A 17,061-nucleotide genomic window follows, 5' to 3' on the forward strand; every position below is an offset into this window, starting at 1 on the left:
GAAATAATTCAGTGAACTTAAGCTCCAGTGCATTATCTGATCGTACAGCTTTAATCCGTTTGTCATACTGGTTTTCAATCTGATTGATGAATGCTGGAAACACAGTTAAAACCTCAGATTTTGTACGAAGAAGATAAACCCACGTTGCTCATGAATTATCATCAACGATGGTCAAAAAATATTTATAACCTTCAACTGTCTCAACTGAAAAAGGTCCCCATATGTCTATGTGTAACAGCTCAAATGGTGTATTACAAACATTATTCAGAGAGGAAAAGACAACTTCTTCTGTTTGGCTAAGTGACAAACATGACAGTAAGCTGCTCCTTTATTCTTGAGACGTGTAGTGCCCAAAGCTTCAGAGATAGTATCTAAACGAGCAAAAGAGGGATGACCGAGTCTCTGGTGCCAAATGCCAATATCTACAACAGAATTGATCGAAACTGATGAAGCTTGAACATCGAGCACATAGAGATTGCCAATACCCTGTCCAATCATCACAGCCCTGGTATGATCCTGAATCGCACAAGAGTCCGGATCAAAGATGACACGAGAGTTAAGGTCAGTAGTCAAACAGCTGATACTTATCAGATTCAAATGGAATTCAGGGATAAACAAAACATTCTTGAGAGTGATATGTTTGTTTATCACTACTGATCCAATACCACTGATCCTCACTGTAGATCCTGTTGGCAGATTCACTGAGTTTGCAATAGATATATCTATTGAAACAAATAGTGTCCATGATTCGTAGCTCCAGAGTCTATTACCCATGACTGATTAGACAATGTGTGATTGGAGATAGTGAGAATGCCAACAAAATGCATCGTAGATGGGGAAAAGAAAATACCAGAGTGATTTGTTGCAGGCATATAAGGAGTTGCATCAGCAACAGACTTAGGCTGAAGTTGTGAGCTAAAGAGAGCAATGAAGTTTTGTATCTGCTCCTTAGTCAAACCGCCCATTAAGTTATCTGAACCATTACCCCCGGAGTCAATTGGAGAAGATGTACCAACCTGAGCAGCAACCGAAGGTGAAGCTTTCTGAGTTTTGTCAGGTGCCTTGTTCTTCTGACCATATCCAGGAGGAAAACCATTCTTCTTATAGCAATGTTCTGCAGTGTGACCAACTTTGTTACAAAATGAGCAAATAGGACGACCTTTGTTTGGACAAGACTGGACATAACAAATCATTTCTTGTTGTGCACCAGGAGTAACATTCTCAGAGACCTGGAAAGCCGCAGAAGGCATCATATTTGAGAAACCTTTCTGGATATCATCTTGGTCTAAGATATTGTAAACCTCAGCCAAACTCGGTAAGACCTTCTTCATTATAATCTGTCTTCGAATGATGGTATAAGATTCATTGAGACCATCCAAAAACTTGACAATCTTAGCTCTCTCTGCCTTCTGTTTCAGACGAGCAGCTTTCCCACATGTACAGGGTTCATGGAGCTCTTCAGTATTTTCCAGATTGCTCCACAATGTTTTCAGAGTAGTGTAGTAATCGGAAAGAGACATGGAGCCTTGACGGAGATCCTGTATCTCTTGTGTGAGATTGAAAGTCCTTTGTAAATTTGTCATATAAAATCTACCATACAAATCTCTCCAGATATCTGTAGCATCATTCATTCTCAACACACTACGGTAGATCTGAGGAGAAACAGAGTTTAACAGCCAGAATTTCACCATACTGTTACAACGAGAACAGATGCAGAATAGAGGATCCGATTCAGCACCTATCTTATTCTTAGCATCCAAAGCAATACACATAGCAGCATTCCAATCATCGTAGTTTGTACCATCAAGTTTGAGAAAAATGATTTGCAAACCTGGATGATCCGCATTGTGCATATAGTAAGGAGATTGACTTGGATCCTGTGATTCGTAGAGTGCAGAGCTTCGCGAGTTTCCGAAAACTTGAGCTTGAGCCACCGGAGGCGTATTCGGAAGATCTGCAACATCAGATGAGGATCGAGTCGATTTGCGAGCTGAACTCGTCGAAGCTTTCGAACGAGTAGACCGACGGGGTAAATTCTTCAAAAACACCATTGTAGCTTCAGATCGAACCAAGTAAGTCAAAAATGAAGCTCAAATCGGAAAAAAACAACAGAAATTAGAGCATGGATGGCTCTGATACCATATTAGTTGATTGAGAAAATGGAGACGACGATGGAAAGTTTGTTATGGGAAAAGATATTAGAATCTGATCTGGTTACACTTATATACAATTGCTAAATAGTGAACTAATCTAAACCAAACTAATTACAATTAATTTACAATGTCGAACCAGCTAAAGGAAACCGGAACAAGAAAATAAACCAATCCACTCCGATAGCAGTCATCGATATTTTTAAACTGTTTTATCTACTGAATTTTTATACATTATGACTTTATTTTTAATTATGAAAACGTTTTTTTAATAGCTCTGTTTATTGTGAAATCAGTCATTAAAAAATAATCAGCTGATATAACTTGATCTTCCAAGTATATAGATTTAACAGTATAAAAATCCAAATTATTCATATGTTAATTGAGAAAATTCATTTATGGTTTGAATATTAGTTATTGGTGGATAAATACTCCAAAAAAAATTTGCGAAAATAATAATTATGCAAATTTGTCTATTTCGATTTTCAGCATCGGAAAGAAGAAGAAATTAATAAAAAAAAAGTAAGAAAGTAAAATATCGTAAGTGCCAAGAAAATCTTCTGATAATATGAGTTTCGATTCATTAAAAAAAAAATAACATAAATGAAAAAAAAAAAAAAAATCTATGATTGAAATCTATGAAAAACAAAATCATCGAATCAATGGCCAGGAGGAGGAAACACACAAAAGTGGAACCTTAACTCGGGATTATTCCAAAAGAGTCCAATTTCATCGCCTTCTTGAAGATTCCTTCTGATAACAAAATCGCTACTCCAATTCGTCTTCAACACATAGCTTCCAGTTGAATTCCACCTCTTAAGGCACAACCAATGAGTAGAGTGAGTGTCAGTGTCGTACACATTGACTATAAAGCCTCCACTATCATCGTCTTCGATCATTCTGATCTCGTCATTCATGAGGTATCTCCGAATATGCTCATTCACGGATTGCATTGGTATAAGAAGGCGTGTTTGGCTTTTTGCGACGTCGCTCCTTGTGAGTGTTTTCTTGATTACCCATCTTGTTCTTCTTTGTACCCGTATTGGTTTTGTGGACAGAGTCAATACGTTTCTTGCAGCCTCTTCCGTTAAGTTGTTTCTCAAGTGCGCGAGAGTAACCACTTCGTCGTTGGCAGAAGAAACCACATGTGCCAAATCTCCAGCTTGGGTGGGAAAGAGATCGAGAGTGCGTGGCGTTGTTGGAGACGAAGAACGAGAGTTCTCTGTGTACACCATTCTTCCTTTGTTATTTGCAAAGTTTAACCATGATAAATTGAGTTTTATGTTCAGGTATATATATAAGAAAAACCTCCATGCTCCTAATTCGATTCGAACATGGCGAATTATTTTCTCAGTTTACGTAGGAAAGGGACTTCTTTTTTTTTTAATAAAAAACAACAAATAATAATATATATAACAAAATAAGTTCTTTTTTCAATTTCAAGAAAAGGACACGGAAATTGAAACCGACATTTAAAATCCTCTCAATTTTTGGAATACTCATATCTGAAATATATTTGATGATTTTGATCAACAAGAAGTATTTACGTCACCAATATTATTAAAGGCTTTCATTAACACATTCTAGAATCATACGATTTTTACCAAAATATATTTTTCTTAAACAATCTATTATATAAAGAGTGGGTTGTGTCTCACAAACTTGACACATCAGCTCTTCTCCTTATGACACATCAGCTTTAAATTTATTATGAAAAAAGTATTTACACCAATATTTTTTTTTAATAATCCCAGAAATCAAAAAAGAAAGAAATGTCCATTTTTGGTCAATAACACTCATTATTATCTCATTAATCTTATTCCTAGAAGTTGGAAAGATGGAATAAAATGGTTATCATGGTGGTAGTTTTTACAAAGATAGTAAACTTCATCTAATGAAATAACTTGGTAAAACTGAGATGATTAATTTGCTGTGAATTATTTACTATCTTTATAATTGTAATCTCTTAACAAAATAGAGATGTGAGTTATTTACTAACTAAAAATTTATTTACGAACTAAAATAGAGAATCAGAAATAAACTATTTAAACCTTTATTAAAATTCTTTTCGGCTAATTATATGATTATTTTTAAACATAACCAGTTGGTATGATTGATAAACCTTTTATATATTTTAAAGTTGAAAATGTTACAACTACAATCACAGATGTAACTATGTAAGTAACCATTTTGGGAACAAATTTTAATACAATTAAAATTTACAGTTATCTTACTATATTTTCATGTATTGTATAGTCTTTCCAGAGGAATTTTATAATTGTAGGGTTTGGAATTTTAATATGTTCTTTTAATTCAAATGTTTCTTCGTCTAAAGTCATTGACTTGAGTTTGTTATATGCCAATTTTCAGTACCTAAATTTTCTACTTCTACAGAAATCATCCCAACAAATGAAAAGATGTCAAGAAAATGGAAATGCGTGACCAAAGCCTTGAAAATATTTTAAAATCATGCAAGTTTTCTTACCAGATAGCATATGGTAATGGAACTATAGAATCATAAGACGTCATTTTGAGAAAACTTGGGCTAATGATTTTTGAATCTGAACTCAACTGCATCAATAAGACTGATGCTGCGCTTATTAAAAGTGTGAAGATTGTGATTTAAAACCAGGCGGAGATGCTCAAAGTTGACATGTTTCTGATTCCCACAAGAGTATTGGTGGCTCTTTAGGCAAAAAAATCAAGGATGGAGAGTTCCATTTGTTGTTTAGAGGAGACAATGCTAATGTTATCTGTTACTTGACACTCAAGTTGGTAAGATTTCACTCTTTTATCGTTTGTAAAGACTGCCCCAAAGTAGACGACAATGCGTATCAAATTGAAGGTTGTTTCATCTTTTTTCCAGGAATAACAGAGTAGAAGGCGGTGATATCACCACACCAACGGTAGTTTCTGTGTAGTTCAATGCATAAAATCAGAAGGATACAAAGAGGTTCTTGGGTTTATACATATATGGTGAAGATTATGTGGTCAATGGAAAAATTGCTTCTAGGAAAATGAAGAGAGAAAAGTACTAGCTATTAATAAGGTACTTCGTTATCTCCATTCTCATTATTATTTTTTTGCTGCATTTTTAAAAATTTGTGTAAAGAGAAAAATATAAGAAGTAAAGGGCAAAGAGAGAGTCAAAATTTACAAATAATATACCAAAGAGATGGCTAACAAAAAGAATGAGAGAGCGAAGGATATTGCTCTGTCCTCTAGGATGTACAAGAAGTTTTCATGTATATGTTTGATTTTTTTAAGAAACAAATAATTAAAGAATTTAGGTTCTTATAATTATAATTAGAGTAAACGAAAAGTGTTTTACATTTAAAAATGTTAAGTAAAAGAGAGTAAAAAAACTATTATGAGAAGTTTACAAAAAGATTGAATAAACTGAAATACTCAAAAAATAGAAGAAAAAGTTATAACAAATCACATTACTCTAAATAGTAAAAACATTTTGTCACTCATCGAATAACCAATCCTCTGTCTTGAATTAGGTTATATTTATTAAAGTATATTTCTTACCAATCAAAACTTAACTCCTAGACACTAAATATATACGCAATTTATCTTATTATATTAAACACAACTTAAAAACTCTAAATAGTATATAAACCCGCGTGTACATCACCTAGTCTATTATATAATGAAAGAGTTTTCTCTCCATCTAAGGTGTCCACATCAGCATGGAAAAAAACTTAAATTAATGACTTAATTAATACAGATATTTTAAAATAGTAATATTTAATATTATTCTTATCTAATAATACAAGAGAAATACTAATACTAAAATTAATGACTTAATTAATTCACATACTATTTATTATTAATATTTTTTATTATAAAGAAGAAAAGTTAAAATTGAAAAAAAATAAAAATAACATAGTTAAAAAAAATGATGATGAAAATGAAAATCATAGACGATGAAAAAGAATAAGAACAATAACAAAAAGAAGAAAAAATTAAAATATAAAAGAAAATACGTAGATGAAGACAAATAAAAGAAGAAGGATACATACATGAGATAAATAAAAATAAGAGACGAAAAAAATCAAAAAAAGAAGATGAAGAAAAACTGAAAGAAACAAAAAATAAAAAGAAGTTGAACCGTTCTAGATACTTAGGGTGTTGACCAAAAAAAAGAAATAGAAGTCGAAAAAGATGAAAAAAAAAATAAAGGAGAAAAAGAAGAACACATAACTGATGAAAATAAATTTCAGAAAATATGAGAACAAAAATGTTAAAGATGAAAAAAAAAACCAAAAATAAAAATAACAAACTATGATAATATGATGATAGAAAATGAATCTGATAAAATTAAGAACAATAAGAATAAAAATATAATGAATTAACTGTGTTTAAAGATGAACTAGTTGTCTGAAACCAAGAAGAAGAGTTAACTTCAACCATACTAAATATATTCTGTCAAAAACAAAAGACGGACGAAGATAATAAATTGTATTGGAGCAACGAGCAGAAACCAAAACAACAAAAACAGGGAATAGGAGTATCGTCCTAAGCAAAACCGGTTTTAACCTAAACTCTGGATGCATTCATTGTATCAATGACATTTTTTTGTTTGAATTCAAAAAAAAAAAAACTGGTTTAAGGGTTTTTCTAGTCTTCTGCCTCTCCCTCGTTCTCAGCGATGTTGAAGTACCTCAACTCATAGAGGTTACGGTCCTTATTCGCTGCAATCACTCTGAGCCAACCACTCACATTGTGCTTCTCCAGGTATTTCTTTGTCAAGTACTTTAGATACCTGAAAGACACACACAAGAAAGTAGTGAATTAACAGAGAGTTATTTTTGATACACACCCTTTTGTCAACTCAGAGATTTAATCACTTTTATTCAGAAAAGTGAAAATGGGTATCAAGTGTCAACAAATGGTTTCTCATTTTGTGTGGAACTTCCAATTTGTATTCTGATTTCCGACCAGAAATCGAGCCACTGGTTATTTTCTTATTAGGGGTTTTCTAGGGTTTTTTTTCTGTTCATTTTACCTTTCTCGATTCATAAATCAAAGATTCAATCACATTTCTTCAGAAAAGTTTCTCACTTTCTTGTGAAACTTCCAATTTGATTCCAGTTTCCGAGCAGAGATCGAGCCATTAGTTAACTTCACAGGTCTTTTCTTCTAGGGTTTTGTTCAGTATCTATGTGTTTGCTGTATTTAGGTCTTTCTGAATGTATTGCAAGGAGTAATCCAATTTCCTATATTATGTTTGTAATGTAGAAACTTTTCTAAGTAAGTTTCTTAAATAATTATACTTAAGACGTCTAGAGTTAAATCAAAACACAGTTTTTTATTTTTGTCAAAAAAAATCCCAAACAAGAAAATTAGAAAAATTTCTCTTTTACAATTAACACATAACTGGATACAACTAACCTACCTGGATTCAGTTTACAGTTGAATTGATATGAATGAAGAACTCAATTTTTCAAATTAGACATTTTCTATTTTTATTTTTATTTTTTTTTTCTCTAATAGATTAAGACACTTTGTTTCAAGATATGTATATTTTAAATAGTGTTTCCATGTCTCAAATACTCTTAATTTTTTACCCGTTATTATCCAAATTTTTCTCTAAAAGATAGTTCTATGGGTTAATTAGCTCAATAACCAATTTTCAATAATTGATTGAGAATATAGCCATGTTTTAAAAAAAAAATTAAGTAAGTAACAAAATGGTGTACTTTCAGACGTTTTTATCCTTCTGAACACGTAACTATAGAATTTTTATATTGTTCTATTTACTGTACATACTGGTACCCCATAGATTTTGTTTCTTCTTTTATTCACAATTTATTAACTGATTCAATATTTTATAACTACAGAAAATATACAGATTTTTTTTCACACCTAATATGATTTAGATTTTTTCACACGGGTTAATTAGCTCAATAACCAATTTTAATAATTAGTTGAGAATATAACATGCTTTAGAAAAATTAAGTAAGTAACAAAATGGTGTACTTTCAAACATTTTTATCCTTCTGAACACGCAAATATAGAATTTTATTATTATTCTATTTACTGTACATACTGGTACCCCATAGATTTTGTTTCTTCTTTTATTCACATTTTATAAACTGATTCAATATTTTATAACTACAAAAATACTAAATTTGTTTTTTGTGACCAAGAAATAGTATCACTAATAATATAGAAAAAAACATTTTATTAACAATAAAATAGCCACTCTATTATAGTTTGGTGGATGAGAAAAAAGTGAATCCTATTTTTTTCAATTTAGCATGACTTGAATTTTTAAAATAGACACAAATTAATATTGTGGGCGTAAATAGTATCACCACCAACTTAACAAGACTATTTTTATAAATAACATAGAAAGACTATTTTTAATCAAGACATAAAAAACTAGGTTGCTGATACTTTCTCAGGTGAATATTTTGACTCCCTAAAACAGCCGCTCAGCTACTTTGGAATTTATAATACCCTGTTCGTGCAATCCTTATTCGTAGTTTGTGATGATATGTGCAAGCATATACAAAATAACAAAATAATCTCAATAGTAGAAGAAATAAGACGCAAACAAATTCTAAAATTACAAAAATAAGCATTCCATATAAAAGTATAGACTCAGGCCCGGCCCAAGAGGGGTGGGCAGAGGTGCCACTGCTCCTGGGTTTAATTTTTTTCATAAATTTTTTCTTACAAAAAAGCCTATATATGACAAAAGATCTCTTTAAAAAAATCCGTATTTATCAAAATGTTTTGTTTTGAAAAGCCCATATGCAAAAATATTGTTTTAAAAAGGCTCTTAAATACAGATTTTTGGTGTTAGATTGTTATAAGAGACCCAAAATATTTTTTTGCCCTAGGGCTCTTATAAATGTTGGGCCGGGGCTGTATAGACTATTCATACACACCACCATTAAAACAGTCATACTATTACACTTATAAAAAAAATCATCTCCATTAATATAGCTGATGAATTATTGTGATTGTAAATTTGCAACAAAAGAATCCTAAAAATAAAATTAAGTGTAGATTGATAGAATTATGAAGTTGTTTGTGTTTTAGGGTCGAACAAATTGTGAAAGTTGTTTAACACATATAGTATAACAAGTTGTGATCAGGCTTCTTCTTCTTTCTCACGCCTTACCCTCTCTTCCTCTTGCCTCTTAGCGTCCTCTTCTCTCTCTCCCTTTCTTTTTCTCTCTTTCTCTTTTTCTTATTAATGGATATGTATAAAATATTAATTTTTTATTATTAAAACCCTGAGATGAGCAAAAAATTAGATGCTCTAAACTATTCATTAATCAAAAAAAAATTATTAAAAAATATCTAAGAATCCCATGAAGGAATTCACTAATATACATGCTTTACGCACACAGCGCAGTCAAAGCCAGTATCAGGCCCACACAAAATTAGATCATATGGCATTAAACAATTCGCTAATAATCCAATTAAAAATTAAATTGGAATCCAAAACCGTTTGATCTTGTAGCGATGATGATAACGAATCTCCTTCGACTGTGATTAAAGCTGCTGTCTTCTCTATCAATGGAGGGAAAGCTCCTGGCCCCGATGGCTTTTCAGCCAAGTTTTACCAGGCCTATTGGCAGATAGTTGGTGATGATGTTTTCTGGGATATCCAATCTTTCTTCGAGTCTAGTGTTCTTCACCCTCATCAAAACAAGACTCACATCCACCTTATCCCGAAAGGAATGGCTCTCCGGAGAGTCTCTGATTATAGACCCATTGCTCTTTACAACACTCACTATAAGATCATCGCTAAGATCTTAACATGGCGACTCCAACCGCTTTTCCCGGCAATTAACTCACCTTCTCAGTCAGCCTTTGTTTCCGGTCGAGCCATTACAGACAATGTGCTCATCCCACATGAGATCTTACACTTCTTGAGGACTTCAGAGGCGAAAAAAATTTGCTCCATGGCGGTTAAGATGGATATGAGTAGGCGTACGATCGAATCGAATGGGGATTCCTCTGCAAAACGGTGGAAGCCATTGGTTTCCATGAAATATCACTATAAGAAAGAAGGCCTTTTACATCGGAATATATCGACATAAAATCGATGTAATCGCCGATTTGTGTCGAATTAGCGACGAAAAGAAAATTATCGTAATATGATGAGCGAGTTGTAAACGGGGTTTGTGTGTTTTTCGTTTTACTAAGCTTCAGATTTTAAATTTATAACCCCTAAATGTCTGCAAGTGCACAGATGTGCGCTGTAGTACTTAGGGTATCGATCCACAGAGACTTAGCTGTTTCAGTACGAATTCAACGCAATGCTTAAATCAGATTAGAACTAAAAGGTTTTGGTTTTGGGTTTTGGTTGTCACTAAATCTAAACTAGAAAGCAATTAAAAAACAATTGAAAGAAAACTAAAGCAGGTAAAGCGATGAAACAAAGCGAATAGAAGGCAAGTAAATAATGATTAAACTAGGCGATTGAAAGCAAAGAACAAGCAAATGAAAAGCAAACTAAATTGAAGGTTGTAAGCAATAAAAGACAAACGTTGGGGCTCAAGGGGTTTTCGCAGGGGTTCATTGTCTATGCTATGTCGATTTTAAACAAGTGATAAAGGTAATCAACTACGTATGTTCTAGAACTCGAGACACGGAAGTATGAATAGCCTACTTTCGCAGCACTAAACAACTATCTCTCGCAACTCTAATCAGTAGGTTTCCACTCTGATTCTGGAAGGGAGAAGATGCAATAGCAGGACAAGACTCATCAATATTCACAACTCAACTACAGGTAGGTTTCCACTCCTATAGAAGAATTGCTCGTTTCACCCTAGTTCAGACAATCAATGAAAGCTTTCGCAACATATCATATCAGATCGGCTTCTAAGTGGCCAGCAAAGAATCACGCAGTAAGATTAAAGGCAAACGAAGAACATCTAGAAGATTATAAATCCTAAATCTATCGATTCATAAGCAAAGACACATGAAGTCCCTTTGAATAATCCCTTTAAACCCAACTGGGTAACTACTCAAACATATTGTAACAAAGCATCATAAACGAAATTGAAGGTGCAGGAAACTAAAGAAAAGAAGGAAGAAAAACGAAGAACAGAGTTGCAGGTGGAGGCGCGATGATGCTCTCCAGCGGCGGCTCCTTCTTCGGGATCGACGGCGGTGGCTCCCTCTCTCTAGGGTTTGTGTGTCTCTCTCTCTTTCTATCTTATTTCGTCTCCACACCTTTAGGAATGACCTAAAGGGGGTATATATAGCTTCTGGGGTGGTTCTGGACACTTAGGGCTTCAAAAATAACGAAGGGAATTGATCTGGGCTTTAATTAAGTCATCGGAAAAGTGAACGACCAAGCTCCGCGGTCGCGGTGGCTCTACCCGCAGGAAAGTAGGTGTTTGCCGCGGTCCCGACACTTGCTCTCTTCCGGAACTGCATTTTCTGTCATTCTTGCATCGGGAATATCTGAAGATCTAACCGTTGGATTGTCTCCAAACCAAGTGCATTAGAAAGCTGGTTGGATCCTCTATGTTGTCTTAAATTTTGGGGGTGATCAGACGGTGAGAAGGTCTTCATCGCTTGTCATACTTCTGACGGTCTGCATTTATCCAAAATTGCTCATTTGTTCCAAATTGCATATCTTTTGCCAAGTTTCCTGTAAAGTCTTTTGAAACTCTAAAACATTGAAAACACTTTAAAAACATTGAAAACAGAGTTAAAACACCTGCATAAGATACAATTATGATCCATAAAAGTGGTCAAAATACAGTGTTATCAACTCCCCCAGACTTACCTTTTTGTTTGTCCTCAAACAAATTTAAGTCAGGAAAGAAAATTTTGAAAAATCGCAGGAACTAAACAATATCTCAGTGACCGTCCTTATAAACCATAACTTATCGTAAAACATCTATTTGGATCTAGTCTAGAAAATTCTCACCAAAATACAAGCAAACTAGTCCGTTAATCCGTCATGCGAAAATCTACACACTTAGATCTGACTTCCAGTCAACGAGCTCTTAACATTCATTAGAAATCTCGGTGGTTCTCATCAAAGAAAGTCTAGGCAAGGCAGTCTAGGCTAGGTGTAAAAAGGGTTCTTCTAGGGGTAAGGCTTAAAGTGTTTACGGGTTACCTGAAGATCTGGAGAATGCAAGATATTATGCAAAACCGCAAGAGAGAGTGAAGCTGTTGGTATCCACAGTTTTCAGTCACTTTCTTCTTGTCATAGATTACTGGCCTTCTTCCTCAGGTTCTCTCCTAACTCCCCCAGACTTAGATTTTTGTAAGTCTTTCAAAACCATAGCTCCTTAAACGAATAGTGGTTGCTTATTGCTCCACAAATTTCGACAATCTAGGACTCATTAGGCTTTTGTTTCCCTCTCTCTTTTCATTGGTTTTTTTTTTTTTTTTTTTTTTTTTTGAAAGAGAGGGAACACCTTTAGATATAGAGTCTTAGAGAGCACGAAATTACCAGTTAAGATTTATCTTGTAAAGCTTCTTGATGTTTCTAATACTCTTCCTTCCCAATTCCATTCAGTCTCCTTTGTGAGTGACTGAAAACTGCGTCGCTCCTCTTCTCTCAGACGTTTTTGCACATATCTGCTGATATAAACTAAAGAGAGAATGCATGAGGATTGAAAACAAGGGTTTTGGGTTTAGGGTATGGTACCAGATAAAGATAAACTGGTCATCTAGGACGACAAAGAGTGGTAAAAGTGAGGGTAAAAGACGTCCTAGATGTGTATGTCGACGCCTGCCTAAAATCAATGATGAGAAAATTAAATGTCAATATTAAGGTCAAATAAAATGAGCTAGTATATCCTGTCAGAAAGAATCTCCATGAATAGAAGTCCTCTGGTGGGATTTCGTAATGCAAGTACTTAGCTACCGCCTAGTCTAGGCCTAAATCACAATAAGAGCAAAAAACGAGGAAATAGCGTAGAAGCACACTGGTCTAATTCATCATAGTATTGTTTATTGTGTTCCTGGTTTGAAAACTTTTTGAAAACGATTTTTTTTTTTATTTTTTTTTTCAAAAATATTTTTAATGAAAAACTTTTTGAAAAATTTTATGTGTCCAAAACAAACTCAAAACAAATCAAATTTCATTAGTAACGGATGAACATCCTCCCGTAGACTTATTTCACACTGTCCTCAGTGTGATAAATCTTGGAAAGAATGGTAAAGAAAATAGAAAAGTTGAAATGTTTAAGTGAACTTATCGTGCTGGAGAGTGCTGCTCGTCTTTTTTATTTATTCTTCCTTATTGAAAACCTGAAATTAAATGAAACAGAAACAAAGCAATGGAAATAGAAAATAAAGGTCAAAGGGAAATAGATAAAATACCAAGTGGGTTGCCTCCCACTAAGCGCTTGTTTCAAGTCGTTAGCTTGACATTGTGCTTGATTAGACTTAACCGGGGTCGTGACACTCCTTGATCTCATCATTGGCCGATGATGGATCAATCAAAAACATCACTTCTCTTTCGTCTTCGGTTTCTTCAGCCAGATATGGCTTTACACGCTGTCCATTAACTGTAAATGAGTTTCCGGTTCTGTCCCATAGGACTATGGCTCCGTATGGTTTGACTTCCTTTATCGTGAAGGGTCCTGACCATCTTGAACGTAATTTTCCTGGAAAAAGCTTAAGACGAGAATTGAAAAGAAGAACTTTATCGTTAGGAGCAAAAGTTCTATGAATAATCTTCTTATCATGATATGCTTTAGTCTTCTCCTTGTAGATCTTCGAGTTTTCGTAGGCATTGTGTCGGATTTCTTCTAACTCATGAAGTTGAAGTAGTCTTCTTTCTCCAGCTGTTTTCAGATTCATGTTCATCTCCTTGATAGCCCATTGCGCCTTATACTCGAGTTCTACTGGAAGGTGACATGCTTTTCCGTAAACTAGATTGAATGGTGTTGTTCCTAATGGTGTCTTGAATGCTGTTCGATATGCCCATAATGCGTCGTCAAGCTTTGTAGACCAATCCTTGCGATGAACTGCAGTTGTTTTCTGCAAAATCGACTTGATTTTTCTATTTGAGATTTCTACTTGACCGCTGGTTTGGGGATGGTATGGAGAAGCAACTTTATGTGTAACTCCATTCTTTCTAAGAAGGTTCTCGAAAACTCTGTTGATGAAGTGCGATCCTCCGTCGCTTATCACAATTCTAGGAACTCCAAAACGCGGGAATATAACAGATTTAAACAGCTTCATGACGACCCTTGCATCATTGGTGGGACTAGCGACTGCTTCTACCCACTTAGAGACGTAGTCTACTGCTACTAAAATGTATTGGTTTCCAAAAGAAGTAGGAAAGGGTCCCATAAAATCTATTCCCCAGACATCGAAAATTTCGACTTCGAGAATAAAATTTTGAGGCATCTCATTCCTTTTGCTTATGTTGCCCATCCTTTGGCATTTATCGCATCGCGATATATAAGCTTGAGTATCTTTGAACAAAGTAGGCCACCAAAAACCAGCTTGTAAGATCTTTGAAGCGGTTTTGAAGGTTGCAAAGTGTCCTGCGTAAGACGAGCTATGGCATCCGAATAAAATTCCTTCTATCTCTTCTTCAGCCACGCATCTTCGGAATAACCCATCAGCACATCTCTTGTAGAGATAGGGTTCATCCCAAAAATAATGTCTTACGTCTTTCAGAAACTTTTTCTTCCTATACCCGAAAAATTGCGGGGGCTCTACATCAGCTGCTAGGTAATTTGCTATGTGCCTAAACCATGGGGTGTTGAAAGCATCTGCTCTTCGCATTAGAGGACGTGGTGGTGCGGTATTAGCATTGGGGGTAGTATCTATTGCATAGATGTTTTCTTCAGGCAAACTGTCATTTAAAGGCAATCTTTCTTCAACTCGAATTCGTGAAAGATGGTCTGCAACTCCATTATCCGCTCCTTTCCGATCTCGAATTTCGATATCGAATTCTTGCAGTAGGAGGATCCATCTTATCAACCGAGGTTTAACGTCTTTCTTAGACATTAAATACTTGATTGCAGCATGATCAGTATGAACTATAACCTTAGATCCTACGAGATAAGAACGGAATTTCTCAAAAGCAAATACGACAGCTAGAAGTTCTTTCTCTGTTGTAGCATAATTGCATTGAGCTTCGTCTAGAGTTCTGCTTGCGTAGTAGATTACGTGCAGTTTCTTATCTTTTCGTTGGCCAAGCACTGCTCCGACTGCATAGTCACTTGCATCGCACATGATTTCGAATGGGAGTTCCCAATCAGGTGCTTGCACGACTGGCGCGGAAACAAGAGCTTGTTTGATCTTATGAAACGCGGCTAAGCACTCATCATCGAACTTGAAGTTCGTTTCCTTGCAAAGCAAACGCGTAAGAGGTCTAGCTATTTGAGAAAAATCTTTTATGAATCGCCTATAGAATCCTGCGTGTCCTAAGAAACTACGAATTCCTTTTACGTTTGTGGGTGGTTGTAAGCTGGTCATGACTTCGATCTTAGCTTTGTCAACTTCAATACCTTTTCCGGAAATTCTGTGCCCAAGCACGATTCTGTCTTGTACCATGAAGTGACATTTTTCCCAATTTAATACTAAATGCTTATCTTCACATCTTTGCAGAACTTTACCAAGATTGGCTAAGCATTTTTCAAAAGAAGATCCATAGATGGAGAAATCATCCATGAATACTTCCATGAAATCCTCAATAAAATCTGTGAAGATCGACATCATGCACCGCTGGAAGGTAGCAGGTGCATTACACAATCCGAAAGGCATACATCTGTAAGCAAACGTGCCATATGGACAAGTGAATGTCGTTTTTTCTTGATCCTCTAGGCGAATAGGAATTTGGAAAAATCCGGAGTATCCATCAAGGAAGCAATAGTAGGGGTGATTAGCTAATCTTTCTAGCATTTGATCTATGAAGGGAAGTGGAAAATGATCTTTCCTAGTTGCTGCATCCAGTTTCCGGTAATCGATGCACATACGATGTCCAGTTACTGTTCTTGTAGCGATCATTTCATCCTTATCATTTTTAATGACAGTGACTCCTCCTTTCTTCGGAACAACATGAACTGGGCTAACCCAAGTGCTATCTGAGATAGGAAAGATTATTCCAGCTTCTAAAAGCTTCATAATCTCCTTCTTGACAACATCCATGAGATTAGGGTTCAGTCTCCTTTGACTTTCGATTGAGTTTTTAGCATTATCCTCTAGATTTATCTTGTGCATACAAAGATCTGGAGAGATTCCAGGTATGTCATCAAGTGAATATCCTAAGGCTTTTCTATGCTTTCTCAGCTCAGTCAACAGCATTGTGGTTTCTTCTTCCGTCAAATCAGAGTTTATTTTGACAGGATAAGTAGAATTTGGTCCAAGGAAAGCGTACTTAAGTCCGACAGGAAGAGGTTTAAGCTCGACTTTAGGGGCTTTAAGCTCGCTCCAAGGGTCATTAATTGCTGCAGCAGTGTCTTTAGGAGGTGTAGGAATGTTTGTTTGGTCCTTAAGATCTAGATAGTTTAGAGGTTTCCTATAAGTTTCGGACTTATCAAGCATACGCGCGCATTCACTCGAAATTCCTTCAAGGAAATTGCGTTCATCTTTTGCGGGTGAAAGGGTGACACTTAAAGGGTCGTCTAGAAGCAGATCTTCATAGACTTCCTCAATAATTCCGTCTAACTCATCAACCCAACAAATTTTGCCATCTAAAGTTGGTTTATCGAAACTTTTGTTCATGTCAAACTGCATAACTAGGCCGGCTAGATGAAGGTCGATTTTTCCTTTAGGGACATTGATTATGGCTCCGGCTGTAGATAAGAATGGTCTTCCAAGAATAAGTGGATCCTTAGGTTCTTTTTCTAGTTCTAGAACTACGAAATCGGTTGGTATGGAACATTTTTCGATTTCGACGGGAACATCTACTAAGATACCTACAGGTTGTCTAACAGAACGATCAGCTAAT

General features: G+C 35.2%; 1 protein-coding gene across 1 annotated transcript; it reads right to left on the reverse strand.

The window, feature by feature from the left end:
* Positions 1-2,809: 2,809 nt before the first annotated feature.
* Positions 2,810-3,385, reverse strand: LOC18022655 (putative B3 domain-containing protein At1g78640). Its single transcript, XM_006405689.1, has one exon. It carries the CDS (start codon positions 3,383-3,385, stop codon positions 2,810-2,812), a length of 576 nt encoding a protein of 191 aa, XP_006405752.1.
* Positions 3,386-17,061: the final 13,676 nt, after the last annotated feature.

Source organism: Eutrema salsugineum, unplaced genomic scaffold (genome assembly GCF_000478725.1).
Source record: "Eutrema salsugineum unplaced genomic scaffold, Eutsalg1_0 scaffold_14, whole genome shotgun sequence".
In the NCBI taxonomy this organism is placed as follows: Eukaryota; Viridiplantae; Streptophyta; class Magnoliopsida; order Brassicales; family Brassicaceae; genus Eutrema; species Eutrema salsugineum.

Coding starts and splice junctions, on each gene's coding strand:
- LOC18022655 (XM_006405689.1), bottom strand. CDS start 3,385: ATGGTGTACACAGAGAACTCTCGTTCTTCGTCTCCAACAACGCCACGC.